The 22,648-nt window shown below is 45.8% G+C and overlaps 1 protein-coding gene across 4 annotated transcripts in view; it reads right to left on the minus strand.

Annotated features, from left to right (window-relative positions):
- Positions 1-22,648, minus strand: part of LOC142311093 (uncharacterized) — a 53,034-nt gene that overhangs the window by 11,930 nt on the left and 18,456 nt on the right. For all 4 annotated transcript variants that reach the window (XM_075349184.1, XM_075349183.1, XM_075349181.1 and 1 more), the window contains exons 6-13: positions 22,343-22,392; positions 22,140-22,233; positions 20,289-20,350; positions 5,653-5,770; positions 2,823-2,887; positions 2,234-2,303; positions 1,853-1,923; positions 1,657-1,765 (exon numbers count right to left, since the gene is read on the minus strand). In XM_075349184.1, coding sequence (XP_075205299.1) covers positions 1,657-1,765; positions 1,853-1,923; positions 2,234-2,303; positions 2,823-2,887; positions 5,653-5,770; positions 20,289-20,350; positions 22,140-22,233; positions 22,343-22,392 — 639 coding nt within the window. The remainder of the gene's footprint in view (positions 1-1,656; positions 1,766-1,852; positions 1,924-2,233; positions 2,304-2,822; positions 2,888-5,652; positions 5,771-20,288; positions 20,351-22,139; positions 22,234-22,342; positions 22,393-22,648) is intronic.

Below are 22,648 nucleotides of genomic sequence, written 5' to 3' on the forward strand. Positions count from 1 at the left end.
CCTCATCCTCCAGAGAGTCCTCAAGCTGAGACCCCGAACAGCGAGATGAAGTCGGGGAAGATTCCCAGCGAGCCCGCTTAGCCGGTCTGGGACTGCGGTCCGTGCCGGAGTCCTCCACGTGATACCTAGGGGCCACCCCAGGAGCATGCTGCGGCGCAGACAGAGAAGGGCCTGGGGGCGATGACCCCGCAGTGCCCGGGGCCTGTGTAAGGGCCGGTCTGGACTGTAAGGCTTCTAGTATCTTAGCAGACCATTTGTCCATAGACTGAGCCATGGATTGTGAAAGTGACTCAGAGAGTTTCTCAGCTAAAACTGCAAACTCTGTCCCTGCCGCCTGGACAGGGGAGGCCGGCGGTTCTACCTGGGCCGAGGGTCCCACCAGTGCCCGAGGCTCCGGCTGAGCGAGTGCCACAGGGCCCGAGCATTGCTCACAGTGAGGGTAGGTGGAACCTGCAGGTAGCATAGCCGCACAAGAGGTACAGGTTGCAAAATAACCCTGTGTCTTGGCACCCTTGCTCCTTGTGACCGACATGCTGTTCTCTCCTAGGAGAGTAATCACTGAGGGTATATAGCCAAAGGCTAAACACTGCGGCCGAAGCTAGAAAATGTATACAAATATAATATATATATATACAGTTCGGCACCCTAGGGGGACCAGCACCGGGTGACCGGTGTGGCTTACCGACCGCCCAGAGCGGTGTGTGTCCACCAGATTCCCTGCCTTGGGTCTCCCAGAGCTGCAGCCAGAAGTCCTCCACCGGCAGAATGTGTTTAAAACATGGCTGCCGGCGTTCTAAGGGGAGGAGGGAGCCGTGGGCGTGCTTAATAAAGTGCGGGAATCTGGTGCCCCAGAGTGATGAGTGAGGGGGGAGGAGGACACTAAAGTATGCTCCAGCCCTCACTGTCGACGTCAAGCCGACCGTCCCGCCCTTACCCCTGACTGGCAGGCCCGGGGGCGGGAGTTTAATGCACTAGGCCGCAAAAGCCGGGGACTAAATTTAATACCGCGGCCGGCAAGCAGGTGCGGTCGGCGCGGTAATCCCGGTCGTCACACAAAAACAGCAGCCGCTGCAGCGTCTGAGACCAAGTGCTCCATGCACCGTCCCCAAGGGGACACAGAGTACCTTTATGATGCAGGGCCTGTCCCTGATGATACTCAGTCTCCTGTCCGTCAGAATCCCACAGGGGCTGCGGAGGGAGCCCGGTCCCGGTGCCTGGATGACCGGTTAGGATCCCACTTCTCCCAGAGCCTCTAAGGGATGGGGAAGGAAAACGGCATGTGGCTCCAGCCTTTGTACCCGCAATGGGTACCTCAACCTTAACAGCACCGCCGACTTAGTGGGGTGAGAAGGGAGCATGCCGGGGGCCCTGTTAGGGGCCCTCTTTTCTTCCATCCGATACAATCAGCAGCTGCTGCTGACGAAAATGTGAAGCTTGCGTGAATGTGTGCCTCCTTCAACACAAAGCATAAAACTGAGGAGCCCGTGATGCACGGGAGGGTGTATAGGCAGAGGGGAGGAGTTACACTTTTTAAAGTGTAATACTTTGTGTGGCCTCCGGAGGCAGAAGCTATACACCCAATTGTCTGGGTCTCCCAATGGAGCGACAAAGAAAGGTTTTTTTTTTTGTACAAATACAGGCCTGTGTTATGTTTACCTTCATTGCCGTCCTCTTCCTTAACCCTTTGGTCAGCTGTCAGGTACATTTCTTCCTCGCTGTCGCTCTGGGATGTGGCCTCATCTGTTACAACCTCTATGCAATCTGTCTACATGTGGCACAGAATTTGCCATTATTAACAGGAGTTGATTAGAGGACGGATGTTACAGACCCCAAAGCATGCATTTACAGCTACCTGATAGTCTTTTGCAGACCTGTAATCTTCCAAACAATCGGAGTCCACTCTACTTCTGCTATTTGATCCATCTGCGAAAACAAAATACTCAGAATGGATGGATCGGTGCATATGTACGGTCTCGTGCAATCTTCTTTGTTCTATGAATATTTCATATACAACTTTTCTTGGTAATGCAAATTACATTCAGCCTGTCAGATGGTATCCTGGCTATGATGGTGAGGGTGGTTGAAAGATTTGAGGAAAAGGCCAGAGCCACATAGTTGGCAACTTTGTCATAGATGGGCCAGTTCTTAATGAAGTATCAGGCTAAGCAACCAAAATTGCATGGGGTACAAGGGGATAACTATAGCAATGCATTAATGCACTAGTAGTACCTACCAGGGTGGAAAACGCTATCCTTCACCTTTGAATTCAGAAGATTCCTCTCATAAGAAGTCAGGTTTAAAGCCTTAAAACGTTCACAACATTGGAAAAAAAAAATACACAGGCATAACATTAAATTAGAAAGTAATGTAAATGTTCCCATTTTATAGGGTATACTTAAACATATCACAGCTGTAGATAAAGAATAAGAAAGTCATGGACCATACATCCTAAGATTATACATTGATCTATCATGCCTGGTGTTGGTGCTGTGTTGTGGCCAGTGTTTATAAGTCTGAGGGGTCTTGCTTGCAGCTTGGGGGCTGTATGGCTACCTTGGTCACTCCATCCTCTGGCTTAGCGTGGAATTAGTGGGGGGGCTAGTGTGCCACTGAAAGGTTTCATATGATGTGGCAGAGGGCATATATTTTCAGGTCAAAATGGTAATTAGGAACCTCATGTTCAGTTTTGTACATTTTGCTTAGCCACAGTATGTTACTGTATAATACCTGGATGTGCACTTCCAGATCTTTTTTTTCTATAGCTATGATCCTTTAATAAACGTTTGTTTCAGACCTTGAGCAATTCTCCACGTTTTACCTACCTCATCATTCTGTGTGACATGTTCCTGCGGACATCTCTCTGGTGCACTCCTCTTACTGTGTCCATCTACAGAAGACATACACTGACTAAGTACTCTGGAGGTGGTGACCAATATGGCACAGAACTGACCCAGGGAATTAAACAGCAATGTGAGCAGTGAGTTACACTGTCCTAGAGACATGCATGCTCTGCTAATTACTATACGCCCGTAGAAGTGAATAAGAGCAGAGCCATGCTTTGGCACCCTTCACTTCATGGGAGAACAGGGCCAGAGAGAGAAACCCACATGAAATAGTTCATCATGTCACAGGTGTAAAGTGTGAAAAAACACACATGTCCATCAATATCAAACTACAGCCATAAGTACCTAATGTACACATCGCCAAGAAGAGAAAGCAAATTTTGAAGAGAAAATCAATCCACAATTTAATGGCATGCCATAGATATTGCTAAACCAATCATTTCAAGTTGTTAATGGACCACCACCATTTTTTAACATGTATGGACACTGAAACCAAAGGGTATAAGCACACTAAGTATTTGTAGCAGAAATGTATGCACCTAAACGCATCATTTGGCAGGAAAAACGCTGTGTTATATGAGCGTGTTTTTCCCTATTCATCAGAATGGGTTAATATTGCCGTAAGAATTGACATGCTACAGATATGAAACTGCTTAAAAGCTGCGAGGAAAAATTAGGCAATATGCGCATGAGACTTCAGGAAAACCATTCACTTTGCTGGCATCAGGAAAGTCGTCAGTTTTTGAGACAATATTGGATGGAAAAAAACACAGCAAAAACGCTGCAAATATTTAATGTTTGCACCCTTATAGCACCAACCAACATTACGGAAAATTTACAGCACAATGACAAGGGCCATACCAATGAAAATCAGCAGAGCGTAGAGTCTAATATTTAAATGTCCCTATGTGACTGCAGAGTTGTGAATCCTCACATCGCATGCACTGTACGGTGTGAGGATTCTCCAGTGTCACAGTCAGGGACGGCAGACATGTGGCCGCGAGTATGCAATATCCATACTCCGGACCAGAATTCGACTAGATGGGCGCAGCCCCAATCACTACAAGTTTATGGCCGCCATTCCCGGTTCTGATACTGGGTGAAAAAAAGGACATATATATATATATATATATATGTGAGAATCGGGTTTTAGCCGCGCTAAGAAACCACTGTTGCCAGGATGTAGTTTATATTGAAAAACTCTTTCTTTATTACAGCATCCAACGCGTTTCAGAGACATAAGCCGTCTCCTTCTTCAGGGAAAAAGAGAATTGATTCTCTTTTTCCCTGAAGAAGGAGACGGCTTATGTCTCTGAAACGCGTTGGATGCTGTAATAAAGAAAGAGTTTTTCAATATAAACTACATCCTGGCAACAGTGGTTTCTTAGCGCGGCTAAAACCCGATTCTCACATATATATATATATATATGTCCTTTTTTTCACTAAGTCTTCACGGGGCTGCTGCTGGAACCACGCGGACACTCATATGCTTTACAAGGGGTTGTGACTGGCACAACCGCTCCAGGTGAGTGTATCTTTCTACATCCTTACACGGTTAATACCGGGTAAAACCCTATTTGCGCCTTTTCTCCCCCCTTTCAGCGGTTCTGATACTGGAGAGTTCTCGCCGCACACAGTGTATGTGATGTGAGGATTCACAAGTCTGCAGTCACATTTTAGACTGGACAACCTCTTTAAGAGTCAGTTCAATAAATCATAGCTGCAAATTAATTTGACCACGCTCACCTCGACCCGTCACTTGCTTCAAAAAATGTAGTTGAATATTTTGTAAATATCCCTGAGCTTCTGCTACTTTTCTCTGTTTTGGCTACATCACTGTACTGCAGAGATACTAAAATGTATTGCTTTTGGAGTGCAGTATGTGAAATCTGTGCTTGTAGTGAACTGGGCGTTACATCACAGTCTTTAGGGGAGTGTGCTTTTACCCCTCCCTCCCAGATGCAACCAATCACAACTCAGCAGATGATCTAGCAGTCTACCAATCTCAGACATTGTCAAGCGGTGATTGGCAGTATCTGGGAAAGAGGGGTGAATGCACACCCCCCAGGGAAGACTCTGAAGAAATGCCAGGTTGTATTACCAGCAGAAATTTCACATACTGCACTCCAGAAGAAGTGTGAATATCTCTGCAATTCAGTGATGCAGTGCAAGATGGAAAAGATCATCAAAATCAGGACATCTCATGGATCTTTACAATGTATTTAAAGAAAATCTGTCATCAAGTTTTAGCTATGTAATCTGAAGACAGAATGATGCAAAGGTTAACACAGAGATTTCAGGTGTGTGTCTCTTATCACAAACTGTGTTTTTGTTGACCTGTTAGTTTAAACTTCAGTTGCTTTATCATTAGTCAGACTGAGGAGCAGGTGAGCTCAAGTCCCACTCCGCCCCCCCTGTGTGATTAGCAGCTTCTATCTATAGAAGGGCGCGCGCATTTACATGCAGTGCTAAACGCTGCGCAAATGCATGAAATTACACTACGTGCACACATAGCCTTACTGTGATTTAGTTTTTTTCTTGGTTACTCCAAAAACATTTTTTTCTGTGAGCTCCTGTTCTCAGATCAGGTATCAAAAACCTGCTGACAGATTGCCTTTCACTCAATTATTTTGAGCAAGTGGCAGCTTCTTTTTAATTCATGCTTCCTTGTTGTTACTTATATATAGTTTTATTTGGTTGCCTTAATTGTGATTATAGTAACAAGAATTACTGGCTTGAAATTGATAACACAGAAGCAAGAACCATATTGGGCCAACAGTAAAAATGCAATATGTGCAATATGACTGACCTGCTCTAATACGTGATAATGATTTTTCCCCTTTGCAAAGAAGTTCAGGACCTGTATAATGGTCGTCCAATGTGACTTCCAGTCTTCTCTCCACTTTCCCAAACCTCAGAATTTCAGACTAAAATTTCCAGAACAAAAGAATGCTTTATAATTCCGAGCATCTCAGTAAATAAGACATTCACAAAGCACATCTACAGCATTTAAACTGATTGGAAAGATATAAAAAAAATGTAGAACACACAATATGTGAATAATGGCTTGACAAGTTTCTGTAAAATATATTTTACTAGGTCTGGGCGACTTTGCCAAAAAACAAAATGTCTTCTTTTTAAAATTTAAGCGTGATTTTCAATTTTGATTTCAAATTTGTAATTTTAGGAGAAGGGTAGGGGCTAAATCAAGGGGTGTTGTTTACATATAAGCATGGTTGCAATCATTCCTTGATAAATACTGATTACCAGATTTGCAAGAGACAATTCCAATAATCAATATACAGTATAATAAATGTTTACAGGAGCAGGGAATGCTGTAATGCCACCTCCACTGTTCTCATGTCACAGATCTGCCGGTCTGTCACTTGTGCTGCAGTGGTGACATGACACACATGCGCTTCAATGTAGGACAAGTGAAACCTTTTTTTTTTTTTTTTTTTTAAACATCCTGGGCAACTCAAAGATTTTTTATTTTTGATCAAAATGTACATATCCCAAAATGTTGATTCAGCTTATTCCACACAAAAACTAACCCATACACTGATCTTAACCCCTTCACCCCGGGCGATTTTCCATTTTCGTTTTTTTCTCCCCTTATTCTGAGAGCCGTATATTTTTTATTTTTCCGTAAATCTTGCCATATGAAGGCTTGTTTTTTGTGGGATGAGTTGTAATTTTGAATGAAACCATTAGTTTCATGGTAAATATAATGTACTGGAAAACAGGAAAAAAAAATTCAAGTGCAGTGAAATTGCAAAAAAAGTGCAAGTGCACAATTGTTTTTGGGATATTTTATTTACCATGTTCACTATATGGTAACACAGATATGTCGAGTGTGATGCCTCAGGTCGGTACAAGTTAGTAGACACCAAGCATGTATACTTTAATCTAAGAGGTTAAAAAAATTCAGAAGTTTATCCAAAACAGAACTAAGCTTTTGGCGCCATTTTCTAAGACCCGTAGAATTCTCATTTTTTGGGATCTGCGGCTCAGTGAAGGCTTATTTTTTGTGTCTTGAGCTGTTGTTTTTAATAATACTATTTTTATGGGGATGCTATATTTTGATCGCCTGTTATTGTATTTTTAAAAATTTTTGCGGCGACCAAAAAACATAATTTTGACGTTTGGAATTTTTTTTTCACCCCACCATGTACCGATCAGATTAACTGATTTTATATTTTGATAGGTCCGGCATTTCTGATCGTGGCGATAAATTAAGAATATACATGAATTTGGTAACAGTCTTTTTTATTCAATGGGGCGAATGGGGGGTGAGTTGAACTTTTAGGGATTTTTTTATTTTTTCATATTTTTAAAAACTTTTTTTTTTACTTTTTTTATTTATTTTACTAGTTACCCTAGTGGACTTCATGGATCAGCAGTCTGATATCTTGTGCATTTCTGATGATCAGAGCTGCACAGCTCTGATCATCAAAAATGCACACAGTGCATCTTTTACTGCATTTTTGGTGCGTTTTTGAGGTCACAAAGATGCATGCATTTCCTTCCCCCAGCAAAGTCTATGAGATTTCTATTTTGCTGTCCATACACTGCATCTTTTTTTGGCTGCGTTTTTGAAGATGCATCATGTCAATTCTTATTGCATTTTTGCAGTGTTTTTGAGCCCTTTTAGTCAATTGATTTGACTTAAAAAATGCATTGCGCAAAATGCGTCCAAAACGCAGCATCTTTGTGGTAAAAAAAATATGCAGTGTATGAACGTAGCCTTACTAAAAGAGCAGCCGCTCTGTTGGCTTTTAAAGGAAGTGCGTCATTATAGCAAGAGGGGTCATCACATTACCTATCGCTACCATGGCAACCATCGGCTCCCCGTGACCGCGTCACGGGGTCCCAGATGGCGGCGGCGAACGGTGCAATCCAAACTGCAGCCATTTAAACTGCGCTACCACATTTTGACAACGCAATTTAAGTGGCAAACTGGCGCAGGTGGATCGCAGACATGTGCAGGGATCAGCAGTCGGCTCACCACAGCAGCCAACGGTGATTAGTATGTCTAATACCAGCAACTACCCCCTCCACAAAATGGTAGGCTGTGCGTGGTTGTCTTGGGGCTCATTCAGACGACCGTTCCATTTGTCCTGCTCAGTTCCTGTTTTTTTTGCGGACCTACTGACAGGACTATCTTTTCAATGTCTTTTGTGTAGGATCGGATGGCACACAGAAGCTCTCCCGTGTGTATCCGATCCTACAAAAAAAAACACATCAGATGCCATATGTCCATTCCTATTCTGTTCCGTAATAACGGACCGTGACTCAATATAAGTGAATGAGTCCGCAAAATCTGCACGGAAGCACTTCCGTGTGACCTCCATCGAGTGCCCCTGCTGTCTGTGTTCCGCTCCCCCGCAGCTGCTTGCACTGCAGTGTCAGCATCTGCCCGCACTGCAGTGTGTCAGCATCTGCCCGCACTGCAGTACGAGCAACCGCGGGGATAATGAGCGTTGCCGTCAGCAGGTTAGTAAAGTTCATTACCTGCGGTGATCAAGTCCTGCACTCCTGATGTTAGTTCTTGTCACTGACTTCTATGCCCGCCGCGTTCTCAGATCACCTCTCGCGGGCGACCCGAGACTGTGACTAGCGGTGACGTCATGGGCCGCTCGCGAGAGGTGATCTGAGAACGCGGCGGGCATAGAAGTCAGTGACTAGTGCTCACGTCAGGAGTGCAGTGGCATACATCAGCGCAGGTAATGTACCTAGCTAACCTCCTGAAGTCAGCGCTGGTCATGCCCTGCAGTGACCTGGGCTGACCTATTGATGTTAGCTCAGGTCCACTGCACGGCTCTCCCAGTCACTGGGGAACATTCTGTTCTACATTGACTGGGACAGTGAGTATGGCTCATCGTGGGACCCCTTGGACTACGCCGGATCCGGATTTGTTTTTTCTTTCCAATAAATTGGTGAAAGAGGGAATGAGTTGAGGAGTGTTTTTTCAAATAAAAAATGTTTGTCGTCTATTTTTTTTTATTACTGACTGTGTTAGTGATGTCGGGTATCTGATAGACGCCGTGACATCACTACTCAGGGCTTGATGCCAGGTGACATTACACAGCTGGTATCAACCCCATATAGTACCCTGTTTACCACCACACCAGGGCATCGGGATGAGCTGGGGAAAAGCACCAGGATTGGCGCATCTAATGGATGCGCCACTTCTGGAGCAGCTGCGGCCTGCTATTTTTAGGCTGGGGAGGGTCCAAGAACCGCGGACCTCCCTAGTCTGAGAATGCCAGACCATAGCTGTCCGCATTACCTTGGCTGGTGATCCAATTTGGGCGGACCTTACGTTTTTTTGTTTTAAATTATTTATTTAATTTAAAATAACAGCGTGGGGTGCGCTCTGTTTTGGATTACCGGCCAAGGTGAAGCTGCCAGCTGTGTTCTGCAGGCTGCAGCCGTCTGCTTTACCTGAGCTGGCTACAAAAGATAGGGGGGACCCCACGTCATTTTTTTTTTAATTAATTAATTTATTTATTGGCTAAATACAAGGCTAGGCACCCTTTAGTGCCACATGAAATGCACTAAAGGGTGCAAGATTACAAAATGCTGGAGAAAGGGACATTATATATGTCCTTCTCATCTATTATCTATCTATCTATCTATCTAACTATCTATCTATCTCTCTAGCTATCCCTTTATTCAGTCATTCATTTATTCGTTCATTCATTCATTCATACATTCATTCATCCCCCTATTTATCCCTCTATCTCTATGTCTCTCTATGTATTCCTCTATCTATCTATCCTTCTATCTATCCCTCTATCTATATATCTATTTATCTATCTAGCTGCTTCCATTTTTTGCGGTCCGCAAAAAATCCAGAAGGCATAAGGATGACACACTGAAGATACATGGCCCGTATACGTAATGGAACGGATGTCACACGAATGCCACACGGATGCATCCATGAAAAACAGAACCATTTTTTGCGGACCGCAAAAACGGGACAGTTATGTGAATGTAGCCTTATCAGTATTCTGCATCTGTGTTGCCCCCAACTTTACCATAGGGGGCCTGCTGCATCCTGCTAGTGCATTTGCTGTTTAACCCGTGATCGTTAATGGCTGTTTTTTTTTAATCTAATATATAAAGCTGAATGTGTGTGTGTGTGTGTGTGTGTGTGTGTGTGTGTGTGTCTGTGTGTGTATGTATGTCTGTATGTCTGTTAAAGGAATCCGCACCGTCGCACTTACAATCACAAACTTTTGCACAGACACCTCATTTCACTCAGGGAACGTCATAGACTATGTTTTGATGGGACAATTTAACCCCGTGTTTTACAGTTACTCTCCAACAAACCTGCCTTGATTAAAGTGAATGGAGCTGGGAGCTACAGGTTAATAGGGGCTGTGATTGGTTGCTATAGGAACAAAGGAAATTGTTAGTATAAGAAGCTTGTGTGAGGTAATATGATGTCAGTGGAGAGACACACACAGACAGACTGAGAGACAGACAGACAGAGAGAGACAGACAGGGAAGGAGACAGAGACAAACGGACAGAGACAGATAGGAAAAAAAGCCAGACAGAAAGACAGAAAGAGACAGACAGACACACGGGGAAAGAGACAGACAGAGGCATACAGGGAAAAAGACAGAGACAGACAGAGGCAGACAGGAAAAGAGACAAACAGACAGAGAAAGAGACAGAGGCAGACATGGAAAGAAACAGAGACAGACAGAGACAGATAGGGAAAAAAGGCAGACAGACAGGGAAAGATGTACAGGGAAAAAGACAGATGTACAGGGAAAGACAGACAGGCAGGGAAAGAGACAGACACACAGACAGACACACAGACAGGGACAGACACAGACAGACACACAGAGAGATAGACAGACACTGATAGAGACAGACACAGACAGACAAACACACAGATAGACACAGACAGGGAAAGAGAGAGACAGACAGACAGACAGAGACTGATAGACAGACAGATAGAGAAACAGACAGACAGAGAGATAGAGAGACAGACAGAGAGACTAGGAGAAAGACAGAGAAACAGTTACTATCCCGGGCAATGCCGGGTACTACAGTTAGTGTCTTTTAAAATGAAAACATGAAAGTGTTATGGTTCACAACATTATACAAAATAAATATATACAGTGGAGCATTAGATTAAGAGTAACTTGGTTTGAGAGCGTTTTTTTGCAAGACAAGCAAAGCTTTTTCAAAATTTGTAACTTGGTTTACGAGCAATGATTTGCAAGAAGAGCAAATACTCGCCGTGCACACTTCAGGTTCTGTCCTTTTACCGCGCTCTGACCTGCTCTGAAGGTAACTTTCTGTATACAGTATACCATTGTACACTACAGTATTTACTATATAGCATGTCTATGAATTTGCATTTGTGGATACAATATTGTACTTTTTCTGCTTATACTGTACCTACCGCACACCAACAATTTTATTGTATGCTAAAGTGCAGTTTAATTTGCTTTATATGCTTTTCACTGTACTGTACAGAAGTTTGTATTTGTGTAGTGTAATAATTTTATATGAATACAGTACATTATTTTGTATCACTGTAATACGTTTGTATAAATACAGTAAATGTTTTTGGGTTGTGGAACGAATTGTCTGTGTTTCAATTATTTCCTATGGGAAAATTCGCTTTGATATAAGAGTCACTTGGTTTAAGAGCACACTCCCGGAACCAATTATGCTTGTAATCCAAGGTTCCACTATATTTTATATACATACAAGTGCATCTCAATAAATTAGAAAATGATCAAAAAGTTAATTTATTTCAGTAATTCAATACAAAAAGGGAAACGGATACTATATTTTTCTGTTTATAAGACGAGCCGAATTATAAAATGCACCCCAAATTCAGAGCAAAAAAAAAAAAAAAGGTGAAAAAAAAATGAGGTTCGTCTTATAATTTGGTGGTGTCTTACTGGAGGGGGCAGCAGTGGTGCCAGAGCAGAGTCACAGGAGGTATTGTCGTGGTGTCCCAGAAACTGTAGGCTGTGCTGGGGCTGCAGCAGAAGCTGGGACTTGGGCTGCAGTGGCTGGAGCAGCTGTGTAGGGGCTCGCACTGCGGTACGGGCTTCAAAGAAATGGTGCCCGGAGTCAGCGCAGATTGAGCTCTCGGCTCACTGGCAAGCAGAGATCTCATCTGCACAAGCGCCACCTCCGGGCGCAATTTTCCTTAAGTCCACTGCTGGGAGATCAATGGGTTGGAGGTGGTGCATGCGCAGATGAGAGCTTGAGCCACAAGCTCCACATATTTTGAAGTCCTCGCCGCCCGCACCGCAGTGCCAGTCTAGCTGCTAGAGACGACGTACAGACGCCCCAGCACCAGCCGCCGGAGAAGAGGGCCAAGGGCTGAACCTTAAGGGACCCCAACAGTGAGAAGAAGAGAAGAAGATGTGGGGCCAGCATATGATACACTGAAAGAGTGGTCAGGAAGATAGGAAGAGAACCAGGAGAGAGCTGTGTCCTTCAGGCCAATTAAGTGGAGCATGGCAAGTAGAAGATGGTGGTCAACAGTGTCAAAAACTGAAGAGAGGTCAAGAAGAATAAGCAGAGAGTAGTCACCATTATGTTTTTCTGTCAAAAGGTCATTGGCCAATTTGATTGGGGTAATTCCATGTAGAATGTAGGGGGCGAACGGCAGACTGTAATGGATCTAAAAGAGAGTGAGTAGAGAGGAAACGGATGAGACAGGAATAGATCAGGTTCTCCAAGAGTTTAGAGATGAAGGAGAGATTGGAAACTGGTCTGTAATTGTTTGTACAGGATGGGTCAAGAGAAGGCTATTTTAATGATGGAGTAATGATAGAGTGAAGGAGGAGCTGGAGATACCAGAACAGAGAGAGATTGAAGATTTTAGTTAGGTGAGTAATGACGACTGGAGAGAGGGACTGGAGAAGGTGTGAGGCAAAAAGGTGAACACTACAAGCGGTAGCACGAGAAGAAGAGAGGAGCCTGGAGACTTTTTTTGTGACTGGGTCAAACGTGGAGAGGGAGCCAGATGGGATGTGGGGAGGGATGGGAATCATGATGCTTAGTGGCCGGGAGCCAATATCACGAAGGATATTTTCTCTGTGAAATAGGAGGCCAGATCATAAGCACAAAGGTCAGTGATAGGAGTACCCACTTTAGGACTGAGGAGGTAGTGAAAGGTGTCAAAATCCTTTTTTTTTGTTCTTTAATTTAGTATAAAGATTTTTATATATTCTATAAAATTAGATTCTTATTTATACAGCACAATGAATATTATAAGAAACAAGCCCTCATATAGCTATGGATAAATAAAAATGCTGGACTACTGCAACCCTCTGCTCTGTTGCTTCCCTTCTAACACTCCCGCAAGCCTACAATCTATTCTAAACTATGCTGTTGACTACTCCACCTGTCCCCTCACTATTCCCCAGCCTCTCCTCTCTGACAATCCCTTCACTGGCTTCCTATTGCCCAACGACTTCAGTTCAAAACCCTAACCATGACCTACAATGTGCAATGCAAGGTAATATTGTGGTACTGTGTTACCTACAAAGCCATCCACAACCTGTCTCCTTCCTATATCTGTGACCTAGTCTCCTGGTACCTACCTGCATGTAACCTCCGGTCCTCACAAGATCTCCTTCTCTACTCCTATCTTATCTCTTCCCACAATCGCATACAAGATTTCTCCCGTGTATCCCACATACTCTGGAACTCTCTGCCCCAACATACCAGATTCTCACCTACTGTGGAAAGCTTCAAAAGAAACCTGAAGACCCCCCCTCTTCAGACAAGCCTACAACCTGCAGTAACCCTCAGTCCGCCATAGCACCGCACGACCAGCTCTACTCTCCCCTACTGTATCCTCACCCATCCCTTGTAAACTGAGAGCCCTTGCTGGCAGGGTCCTCTCTCCTCTTGTACCAGTCTGTGCCTTGTATTGTTTATGATTATTGCATTTGTCGTTATTATGTATATTCTTTTCATTTGTAAAGTGCCATGGAATTAAAGGCGCTATAATAATAATAATATGGCACCTGTGAGAATGAAAAACGAGAATTTTGTTTACTTACCGTAAATTCTTTTTCTTATAGTTCCGACATGGGAGACCCAAACCATGGGTGTATAGCTTCTGCCTCCGGAGGACACACAAAGAACTACACTCAAACGTGTAGCTCCTCCCTCCCAGCATATACACCCCCTGGTAGCCAGTCCTAGCCAGTTTAGTGCAAAAGCTGAAGGAGGACATCCACCCACAAGTAGAGATAGAGCAAAACCCGGAACAACCGGAACCTCTGTCTACAACAACAGCCGGTGAAAACACACGGAACAAGAAAACTGCCAACAGGCAACAGGGAGGGTGCTGGGTCTCCCATGTCGGAACTATAAGAAAAAGAATTTACGGTAAGTAAACAAAATTCTCTTTTTCTTTATCGTTCCTTATGGGAGACCCAAACCATGGGACGTCTCACAGCAGTCCATGGGTGGGAAATAAACATAAACTGAGAAGTAGGCGAAACCTAACTTCACAAATGGGCGACAGCCGTCCGAAGGATGCGTCCGCCCAAGCTCGCATCTGCCGAAGCATGAGCATGCACTTGGTAGTGCTTCGAAAAAAAGTGCAGACTAGACCACGTGGCAGCCTGACAGACCTGCTGAGCCGTAGCCCAAGAGGCACCGACGGCTCTGGTCGAGTGCGCCTTAATCCCCAGCGGGGGAGGCATCTGAGAACATTGGTAGGCATCGGATATGGCCGACCTATTCAATGAGCTAGGGTCGGTTGAGAAGCCGAGAGACCCTTGCGCTGACCTGTGGTCAGCACAAAAAGAGAGGTGCACCGCCTAAGAGCAGCGGTGCGTGACACATAGATCCGGAGCGCCCGCACCAGATCTAAAGTATGCAACGCTTTCTCAAAGCGATGCACAGGGGCCGAACAAAGGGAATACAATGAAATGTCCTGGTTAAGGTGGAAAGGGGACACCACCTTAGGGAGAAGGCCCGGAGTTGGACGGAGAACCACCTTGTCTTGGCGAAAAAAACCAAAAAGGGTGACTCCGAAGAGAGCACAGTCAAATAAAAGACTCTCTTGAGATAAATTATGGCCACCAGAAAGACCACTTTCTGTGAAAGACTAAACAACGAAACCTCCCTAAGAGGCTCAAAGGGGGGTTTCTGTAAGGCCATGAGGACCAGAGTAAGGTCTCAGGGATCCAGAGACCGCCGGTAAGGCGGAATGATGTAAGATGCGCCCTGCATGAAGGAGCGCACCTGGGCCAGTCGGGCGATATGCCGCTGGAACAAAGCTGACAGAGCCGAGACCTGTCCCTTGAGGGAATGAGGGACAGACCTAGCTGCAGGCCGGACTGTAGAAAGGACAGGATGGTCGGCAAGGAAAAAACGGCCAAGGAGCATGGCCGGAAGAACGACACCAGGACAGGAAAATTCTCCAAGTCCTGAGGTAAATCCTGGCCGAGGAAGACTTCCGAGCCTGAGTCATAGTGAAGATGACCTCGGAAGGAATGCCTGAAGCCGTAAGGATTCAGGGCTCAAGAGCCACGCCGTCAATCTGAGAGCCGCAGAATTGTTGTGGAAAACGGACCCTCTGAGAGAACGTCTGGCCGGTCCGGGAGATGCCACAGCATCTCTACGAACAAACGGAGCAGGTCTGGAAACCAAGCTCGCCTGGGCTTGGGGCGATAAGTACGACCCGACGGCCCTCCATTTTGATCTTGCGCAGGACTCTGGGCAAGAGAGCTAGAGGGGGAAACACGTAGGCCAGACGGAACTGGGACCAATCTGGAACCAGCGCGTCCGCTGCCAAGGCCTGAGGATCGTGGGAGCGATCCACGTAAACCGGGACCTTGTTGTTGTGCCGGGATGCCATAGATCCACTTTCGGAGTGCCCCGCCTGCTAAATTGACCGGAACACTGCCGGATGCAGGGCTCACCCGCCGCTGCCCACGGATTGACGGCTGGGATAATCTGCCTCCCAGGTTTCTGCGCCTGGGATGTGGACTGCGGATATGGTGGACTCGGAGTCCTCCGGCCACTGAAGGATATGTTGAACTTCCAACATTGCTAGGCAGCTGCGAGTCCAAGGACTACAGCCCTGATTTCTAGCACATTGATCGAGAGGGCTGATTCGGACGGTGTCCAAGTGCCCTATGCTCGGTGGTGGAGAAACTGCTCCCCAGCCGGATAGACTGGCCCGTGGTCAGAATCACCCAGGACGGGGCCAGAAAGGAGCGTCCCTGGTACAGAGAGAGGGGCCGAAGCCACCACTTAAGGAGAGCTCCTGGTCTGTGGCGACAGAGCCACCAGTCTGTGCAAGGAAGAAGTCCCTTGCCCCAACAGCGGAAAATGTCCAGCTGCAGGGGACGCAGATGGAACTGGCAAGGGGAACCGCTTCTATTGACGCCATCATCTGACCCAGCACCTGCATGAGGTGCCTGATGGAATGACGGCGGAGCCTCAGCAGAGAGCGAACCGCCAGATGAAGAGACTGCTGTATGACTAAGGGCAGCTTCACAAGCGCCAGCAAAGTCTCGAATTGCATCCCTAGGTACGTAAGTTCCTGGGTCGGGGTCAGAGTGGACTTGCAAGCGTGGCGAGAGTGAGCGAGACACTCCGCTGACAGTCTGCACTGGATGAAGCCCTGACTAGAAGGGCGTCCAGGAAAGGAATCACTACCAACCCCTGGAGGAGCAGCACCACAATTGGTGAATACACAAAGGGCCGTGGCTAACCCAAGGGGAGAGCCACGATTGGAAATGTTCCTCTCTGATTACAAAACGTAGCCAACGCTGGTGGGAAACTGCGAATGGCACATGCAGAGAGACATCTCTGATGTCGATGGATGCTAAGAATCTCCTTGGGTCATTGACTGATCGCAGAGATTTCTGCAAAATTGCCGCACCTGAACATGCTTGTTGAGAAGCTTGAGATCCAGGTCGGAAGCACCGTCCTTTTCGGGGACTAGGAAGAGATTTGAGTAGAAATCTCAGAACCGTTCCCATTCGGGAACTGGTACAATTACTCCATTGGCCTGCAAGAATGCCACGGCCTGTGAGAAGGTGGCTGCCTTGGAGCAGGGGGGGTTGTCAGACAAAAATCAGTTTTGTAGCCGTGGGAGAGGGTAACCCACACCCACTGATCGAAGACGTGTTGCAACCACACGTCGCCCAAGAGGGAGAGCCTGCCACCGACCAAGGACGTTACTGGCGTGGCCAGATAATCAAGAGGAGGCTGCCCTGGTGGCAGCAGCTCCTGCCGACTTAGGACACGGCTTCATGCGCCAGTTGGTTTACGGACCTTGGCCGAGATAGTGGACGAGGCCGAGGGCTTAGAGGACGACCAGTTAGAGGAAACGAAAGGAACGAAACCTCGACTGGTTCCTGCCCTGGAAGGTTTCCTGGGTTGTGGCATGGAAGTACTCTTCCTGCCAAAAGCTTCCTTAATAATTTCATCCAGTTGTTCACCGAATAGACTGGTCCCAGCCAAAGAGAGTCCAGCAAGGAACCTTTTAAGAAGCATCTGCCTTCCACTCTCGAAGCCACAGGAACCTGCGGATAGCGAGGGAAGTGGCCGAGGCCACCGCAGTGCGGTGACAGTCTCCAGCTACAGGATGAAAAGACTGAAGCCTGGAAGTTAAGGCAACCAATTCGGGCAAAAAGGCCCTGGTGAGGGAATGCATCTCCTCCCAAGAAGCAGAGATGGCTTGAGAGCTCGCACTGCTGCAAAGATGGGGAGAACGAGGCCCCTGCCGCCTCATATATAGATTTGGCCAGAAGGACAACCTGGCGGACAGTGGGATCCTCAGAGAGGAGCCGACAACTGTCCGGGCTGAAAATCTAGACCCCGGAGGGTCCACCCTTGGTGAATGAGCCCACTCCTTGACCACCATTGGTGGAAGGGGGAAACAGTCATCAGAACCACGCTCTGGGAAGCGTCTGTCAGGACAAGCTCTGGGCTTGGTCACAGTGACCTGAATGGTGGAGTGGATAAGGAACAGACTCCTTGTTCTCTTAGGCAAGGTATACTGATGCTTTTCTGCCAAAGAGGGGTGCTCCCCTGATACAGGCGGATTGAGGTCCAGTATAAATATAATGGACGCAATCAAATCATTAGCATCTGCGTCACTTTCGGACAGATCAATAGGGTACATGGAGAGCGTCCGAGCCCCCAGTAAGTAAGAAGTACGCTTAAGAAAGCGTTTGTCAGGACAGGCCCTGGGTTTAGTCACAGTGGCCTGCTCTCTTAGGTGAGATAAACTGATGTTTTCCTACCCAAGAGGCCTGTTCTTCTGACACTGGAGGGTTAAGGTCCAGAACGGAGTTAATGGATGCTATCAAATCGCTAACATCTGCATCACCATCGGTATCAATGGGGTACAGAGACGAAGCGTCTGAGCCCACAGTAAGGGTATCCTCCTCGCCTTGTGACTCGGCCCGTGAGGCAGAGCCGTGGGACGAGGAAGGAGAGGAGTCCCTGCGTCTCCGTTTAGGAGGACGGGGTCTGGGATTAGATGAAACAGACTCTGTGAGCTCTGCAGAGCGAGCTGGAGCATCAGAGGCACCCTGAGAAGGGGGCTGATGCATGCTTAGTAGCGTCAGAGACAACTGTCCACTGGAGTCTGCAAAGGACTGGGAAATAGCATTGGAAAAAGATGCTACCCAAGACAGGGGTTCAGCCTGGGGAGACTCCAGGCTGAGGCACCACCACATGAGACCATTACAGTGTGTGGTCTGTGCCGGTTCAGGCAATATGAGTTTACATGCAGAACATGTAGTGTACAGCCTTGGAGCCTTGCTCCTAGTGTGAGACATGCTGCTGAGGAGGAGGTTCTATAATAAAGAATTAACTCCTTCAGAATGCCCTGAGAGTGCATAAAAGTGCACAACCAAAGGTTGTGACTTATCAGGCCGCTATTATGTGCGCCCTCCGGAATCCAGGCCTGGACCCCCAGCCAGATATTCACTCCCTCTGCACTGCAGAGCAGCCAGCGCCGACCAACTAAGAACGCTGAGAAAATGGCGCCAGAGTGAGGGGGGGGGGGCGGGGGTGCCCCCAGGAGCGGGAATCGGAGGGCTAAGGAGATGTACAGGGGAGGGAATCATCTCCTCAGATAGGAGTGTCCTCCCCTGTGCAGAGCGGCCGGCGGGCGGCGCTGCAGTGTCCCCCTGCATGACTGACATGCAGGGGAACGAAACGAAACTAGGCCGCGGCTGAAGCCGGGGCCTAGAGTTATGCATGCGGCCGACAATCAGGCATCATCGGCGCGGTTCTCAGTAAAAACCGTGGAACCGGCCGGAAACACAGTAAAAAGCAGCATTATCAAAGTAAATCACTGTCCCCCCCATTAAAAGTGCCCCACATTGCAGAAGGACCCTCTGAATAACGTCTCTATACTTAGCTTTGAGACGCAGGGCCCAGTCCCTGGTGGGGTGGGGGGTTCAGTGCTCCGTCCAGCAGGGTCCTGCAAAAGGGCTGTGGATGGAGACCGGTCTCCTGCAAGGCAGTGAGAACCGTGTTGGCTCTAACTTCAAGCCAGAGCCCCTAAGGGATGGTGAAGGAGCGCGGCATGAAGGGCTCCTGCCCTGAAGTCAACCTTAACAGCACCGCCGCCAGGGGGGTGAGAAGGGACATGCCGGGAGTCCAGTGGACCCGCTTTTCTTCCAAATCTTTAGAAAAAATGAAAAATCAAAGAGGATGCATGTGTGTGTGTGATCCTCCTGACACACAAAGCAAAAACTGGCTAGGACTGGCTACCAGGGGGTGTATATGCTGGGAGGGAGGAGCTACACGTTTGAGTGTAGTTCTTTGTGTGTCCTCCGGAGGCAGAAGCTATACACCCATGGTTTGGGTCTCCCATAAGGAACGATAAAGAAAAAATTGTTTTGTCCTGAAGGCTCAAAATAGACTAGTCATTAAGGAGTTAAAAGGATTTTAACACAGGACAGTAGTAATCAGAGGAGAGTTCAAAGTATGGCAGTCACATAGGTCCATGCCTTTATTTTATAAGTCTGTATCTTTATTTTTATAGAAATAGATTGGCAATTTTTTATGTAAATGAGCTGCTTGTGCAGGAGGCTTGGCCTTGCACTTAGACCCTACTGCCGGCCTCCTCTTAAGAGTCTGACAGGTAAATTTATGAACTGTATGTGTTGATGGGATAGCAATCAGCACAATGATAAGTTCTTAGTGTAAAAAATAATGTTACAGGTTTGTGTCATTAAATAAATAATAATCCAGCTATACTAGCCGATTTTACAAATCAAGTTGGGAGGTTACTTTATGAAATCTGTGGCTTAAGTACCAAGAGAGCCACCGCCTCTAGTAGCAAGTTCAGATTTCACTTCCATCTTAGTAAGGAGTTGTTTTTAATGACAAAACAGCCTGCCCCAAAGCGACATATATCTATTTCAATTTATTTTTTTCATTAGAAAAGAAAAAATATATACCTTGATAGGTTTTCTCATCCTTTGAGTCTTTTTAACACAGGGATACCTTATACCTGATGCATCTGCAAAAACACAAGTGTAATGACTGAATTGTCCACTGTCATACAGTCCCTGACAAAAGTTCTGTCGCTTATTCATGTTATGTAAATAAAAGCTTATAACCTGACTTTAAATTCATCCATTGGTTTTATAAATTACTCTTTTGAAAGCTGAAACCCTCCCAAATTTGGTTTAGGTTATGAAAATAAAGTTGCTGCAAAGCTGAAATATTAATCATTTAATGAACACAGAAAGGTCAGATTTTGGCAAGACAAAAGTTTTGTCGCCTTGTCAAATAATGCTCCCAATCCTAGTTTACATCCTCACCTGTGCTCACTAAATGATCGGTTAATTAGTGGGAGTGTATTAAAGAAACCCAGCACCCCAGACCTTCAGTTGAACTGTAACTTTACCTCTGACAACATGCCAAAAATCCACCCTGTGACCAAAGCCTTGATTATCAAGAGGCTGAAGACCAGATCCACTGCAGAGGTGGCTGGCACCTTTAATGTGTCTCTGCGTCAAGTACAAAGAATTAAAAAAAGATTTGAAGAGACTGGAGATGTTTTTGACAAGCACAGGTCCGGCAGACCCGGCAGACAACTGCTCAGGAGGAACGTTTGTTGGTTAGAAAATCCAAAGCCATCCCCTCTTCCACTGCAGCAGAGCTCCAAAAGGCCTGGTCACCTCAAGTCCCTGTGTCAACTAGAACAGTTTGTAGGATTCTGTCTAGAAATGGCCTCCATGGTCGAATTAGTGCCCAGAAGCCAGCACTAAACAAAAGGCAATTAAAAAAAACATGTGGCATTTGCCAAGGCCCACAGCCTGCTAAACAGATGGCCGCTGGAAAAGTGGCAGAAGGTGGATTTCTCTGTCTCTGGTGAATCTTCAGTTGAATTACACCACAGCCGCCGCATATACTGCAGGAGACCTACTGGAGCCCGTATGGATCCAGAAAACAGTTAAGTTTGGTGGTGGAAAGATCATGGTCTGGGGTTACATTCAGTGTAGGGGTGTGCAAAACATTTGCAAGGTGGAAGACAATATCAATAGCCTAAAAAAATCAAGAAGTTTTAGCTACCTCTTACATTCCCTATCATAAAAGGGGTCAAATTCTGCAGCAGGATGGTGCTCCATCTCATACATCCATCTCTACAACAAAGTTCCTCCTGGCAAAGAAGATCAAGGTGCTCAAGGACTGGCCAGCCCAGTCACCAGACATGAACATCATTGAGCATGTTTGGGGTAGGATGAAAGAGGAAGCTTGGAAGACAAAACCAAAGAATCTAGATGAACTCTGGGAGGCATGTAAGACTGCATTCTTTGCTATTCCTGATGACTTCATGAATAAATTGTATGAATCATTGTTGAACCGCATGGATGCAGTCCTTCAAGCTCATCGAAGTCACACAAAATATTAAATATGGCTCTAATAGCAACACAACTTCATTCACCAATGTTATGCAACATATCTTTGTATTAGAAGTTAATTATTTGTTTGAATTTCACATTACTTTCTGTGGGCGACAAAACTTTTGTCTTGCCAAAATCTGACCTTTCTGTGTTCATTAAATGATCAATATTTCAGCTTTGCAGCAACTTTATTTTCATAACCTAAAACAAATTTGGGAGGGTTTCAGCTGTCAAAAGAGTAATTTATGAAACCAATGGATGAATTTAAAGTCAGGTTATAAGCTTTTATTTACATAACATGGATAAGTGATAGAACTTCTGTCAGGGACTGTACAAAGATCAAGTTCGCAAGGATTCTTCTTCAGTCTTCTGTATGGTGATGTAGTGGTTATTACTTACCCATTTTCTCAGGCATCATATCTCTCTTATACTGGCAATGACTCATCTTTTCCTTATCCACACATTCAACTTTACTGGCAGCCATATTTCTACGCTAAAAAAAAATAAAATACAAGAAAAACACTTAAAAACGGTAGGTGTATTAAATCTACACTGTGTACACAAACTTTAAAATGAGGTTATAACTTCTTAATTTAATCTACCTGATGCTCCTGTGAAATTCCAGAACCAAGACACTTATTGCTGGGCAAATCTGTAAGGAACACACACTAAGTGATTGAGTATACAGGAGAGGAAATATGGGTTACATTAGGGCAAATACTAAATGCCTTGGATGGAAATTGGCCTCATGAACACGTACACTTCTTCAAATTCACAGACACCCCAATATTCTGTGTCTGTCACACCACACATCAAACACTCTCATTTCAGTTTTCTGTTCCTTTAATAGAACAGTAAATAGATATGACAGATAAAAATCAGCCAATCCCTTGTTTTTGGTAATTATG

The sequence above is a fragment of the Anomaloglossus baeobatrachus genome, chromosome 5, assembly GCF_048569485.1.
Source record: "Anomaloglossus baeobatrachus isolate aAnoBae1 chromosome 5, aAnoBae1.hap1, whole genome shotgun sequence".
Classification (NCBI taxonomy): domain Eukaryota; kingdom Metazoa; phylum Chordata; class Amphibia; order Anura; family Aromobatidae; genus Anomaloglossus; species Anomaloglossus baeobatrachus.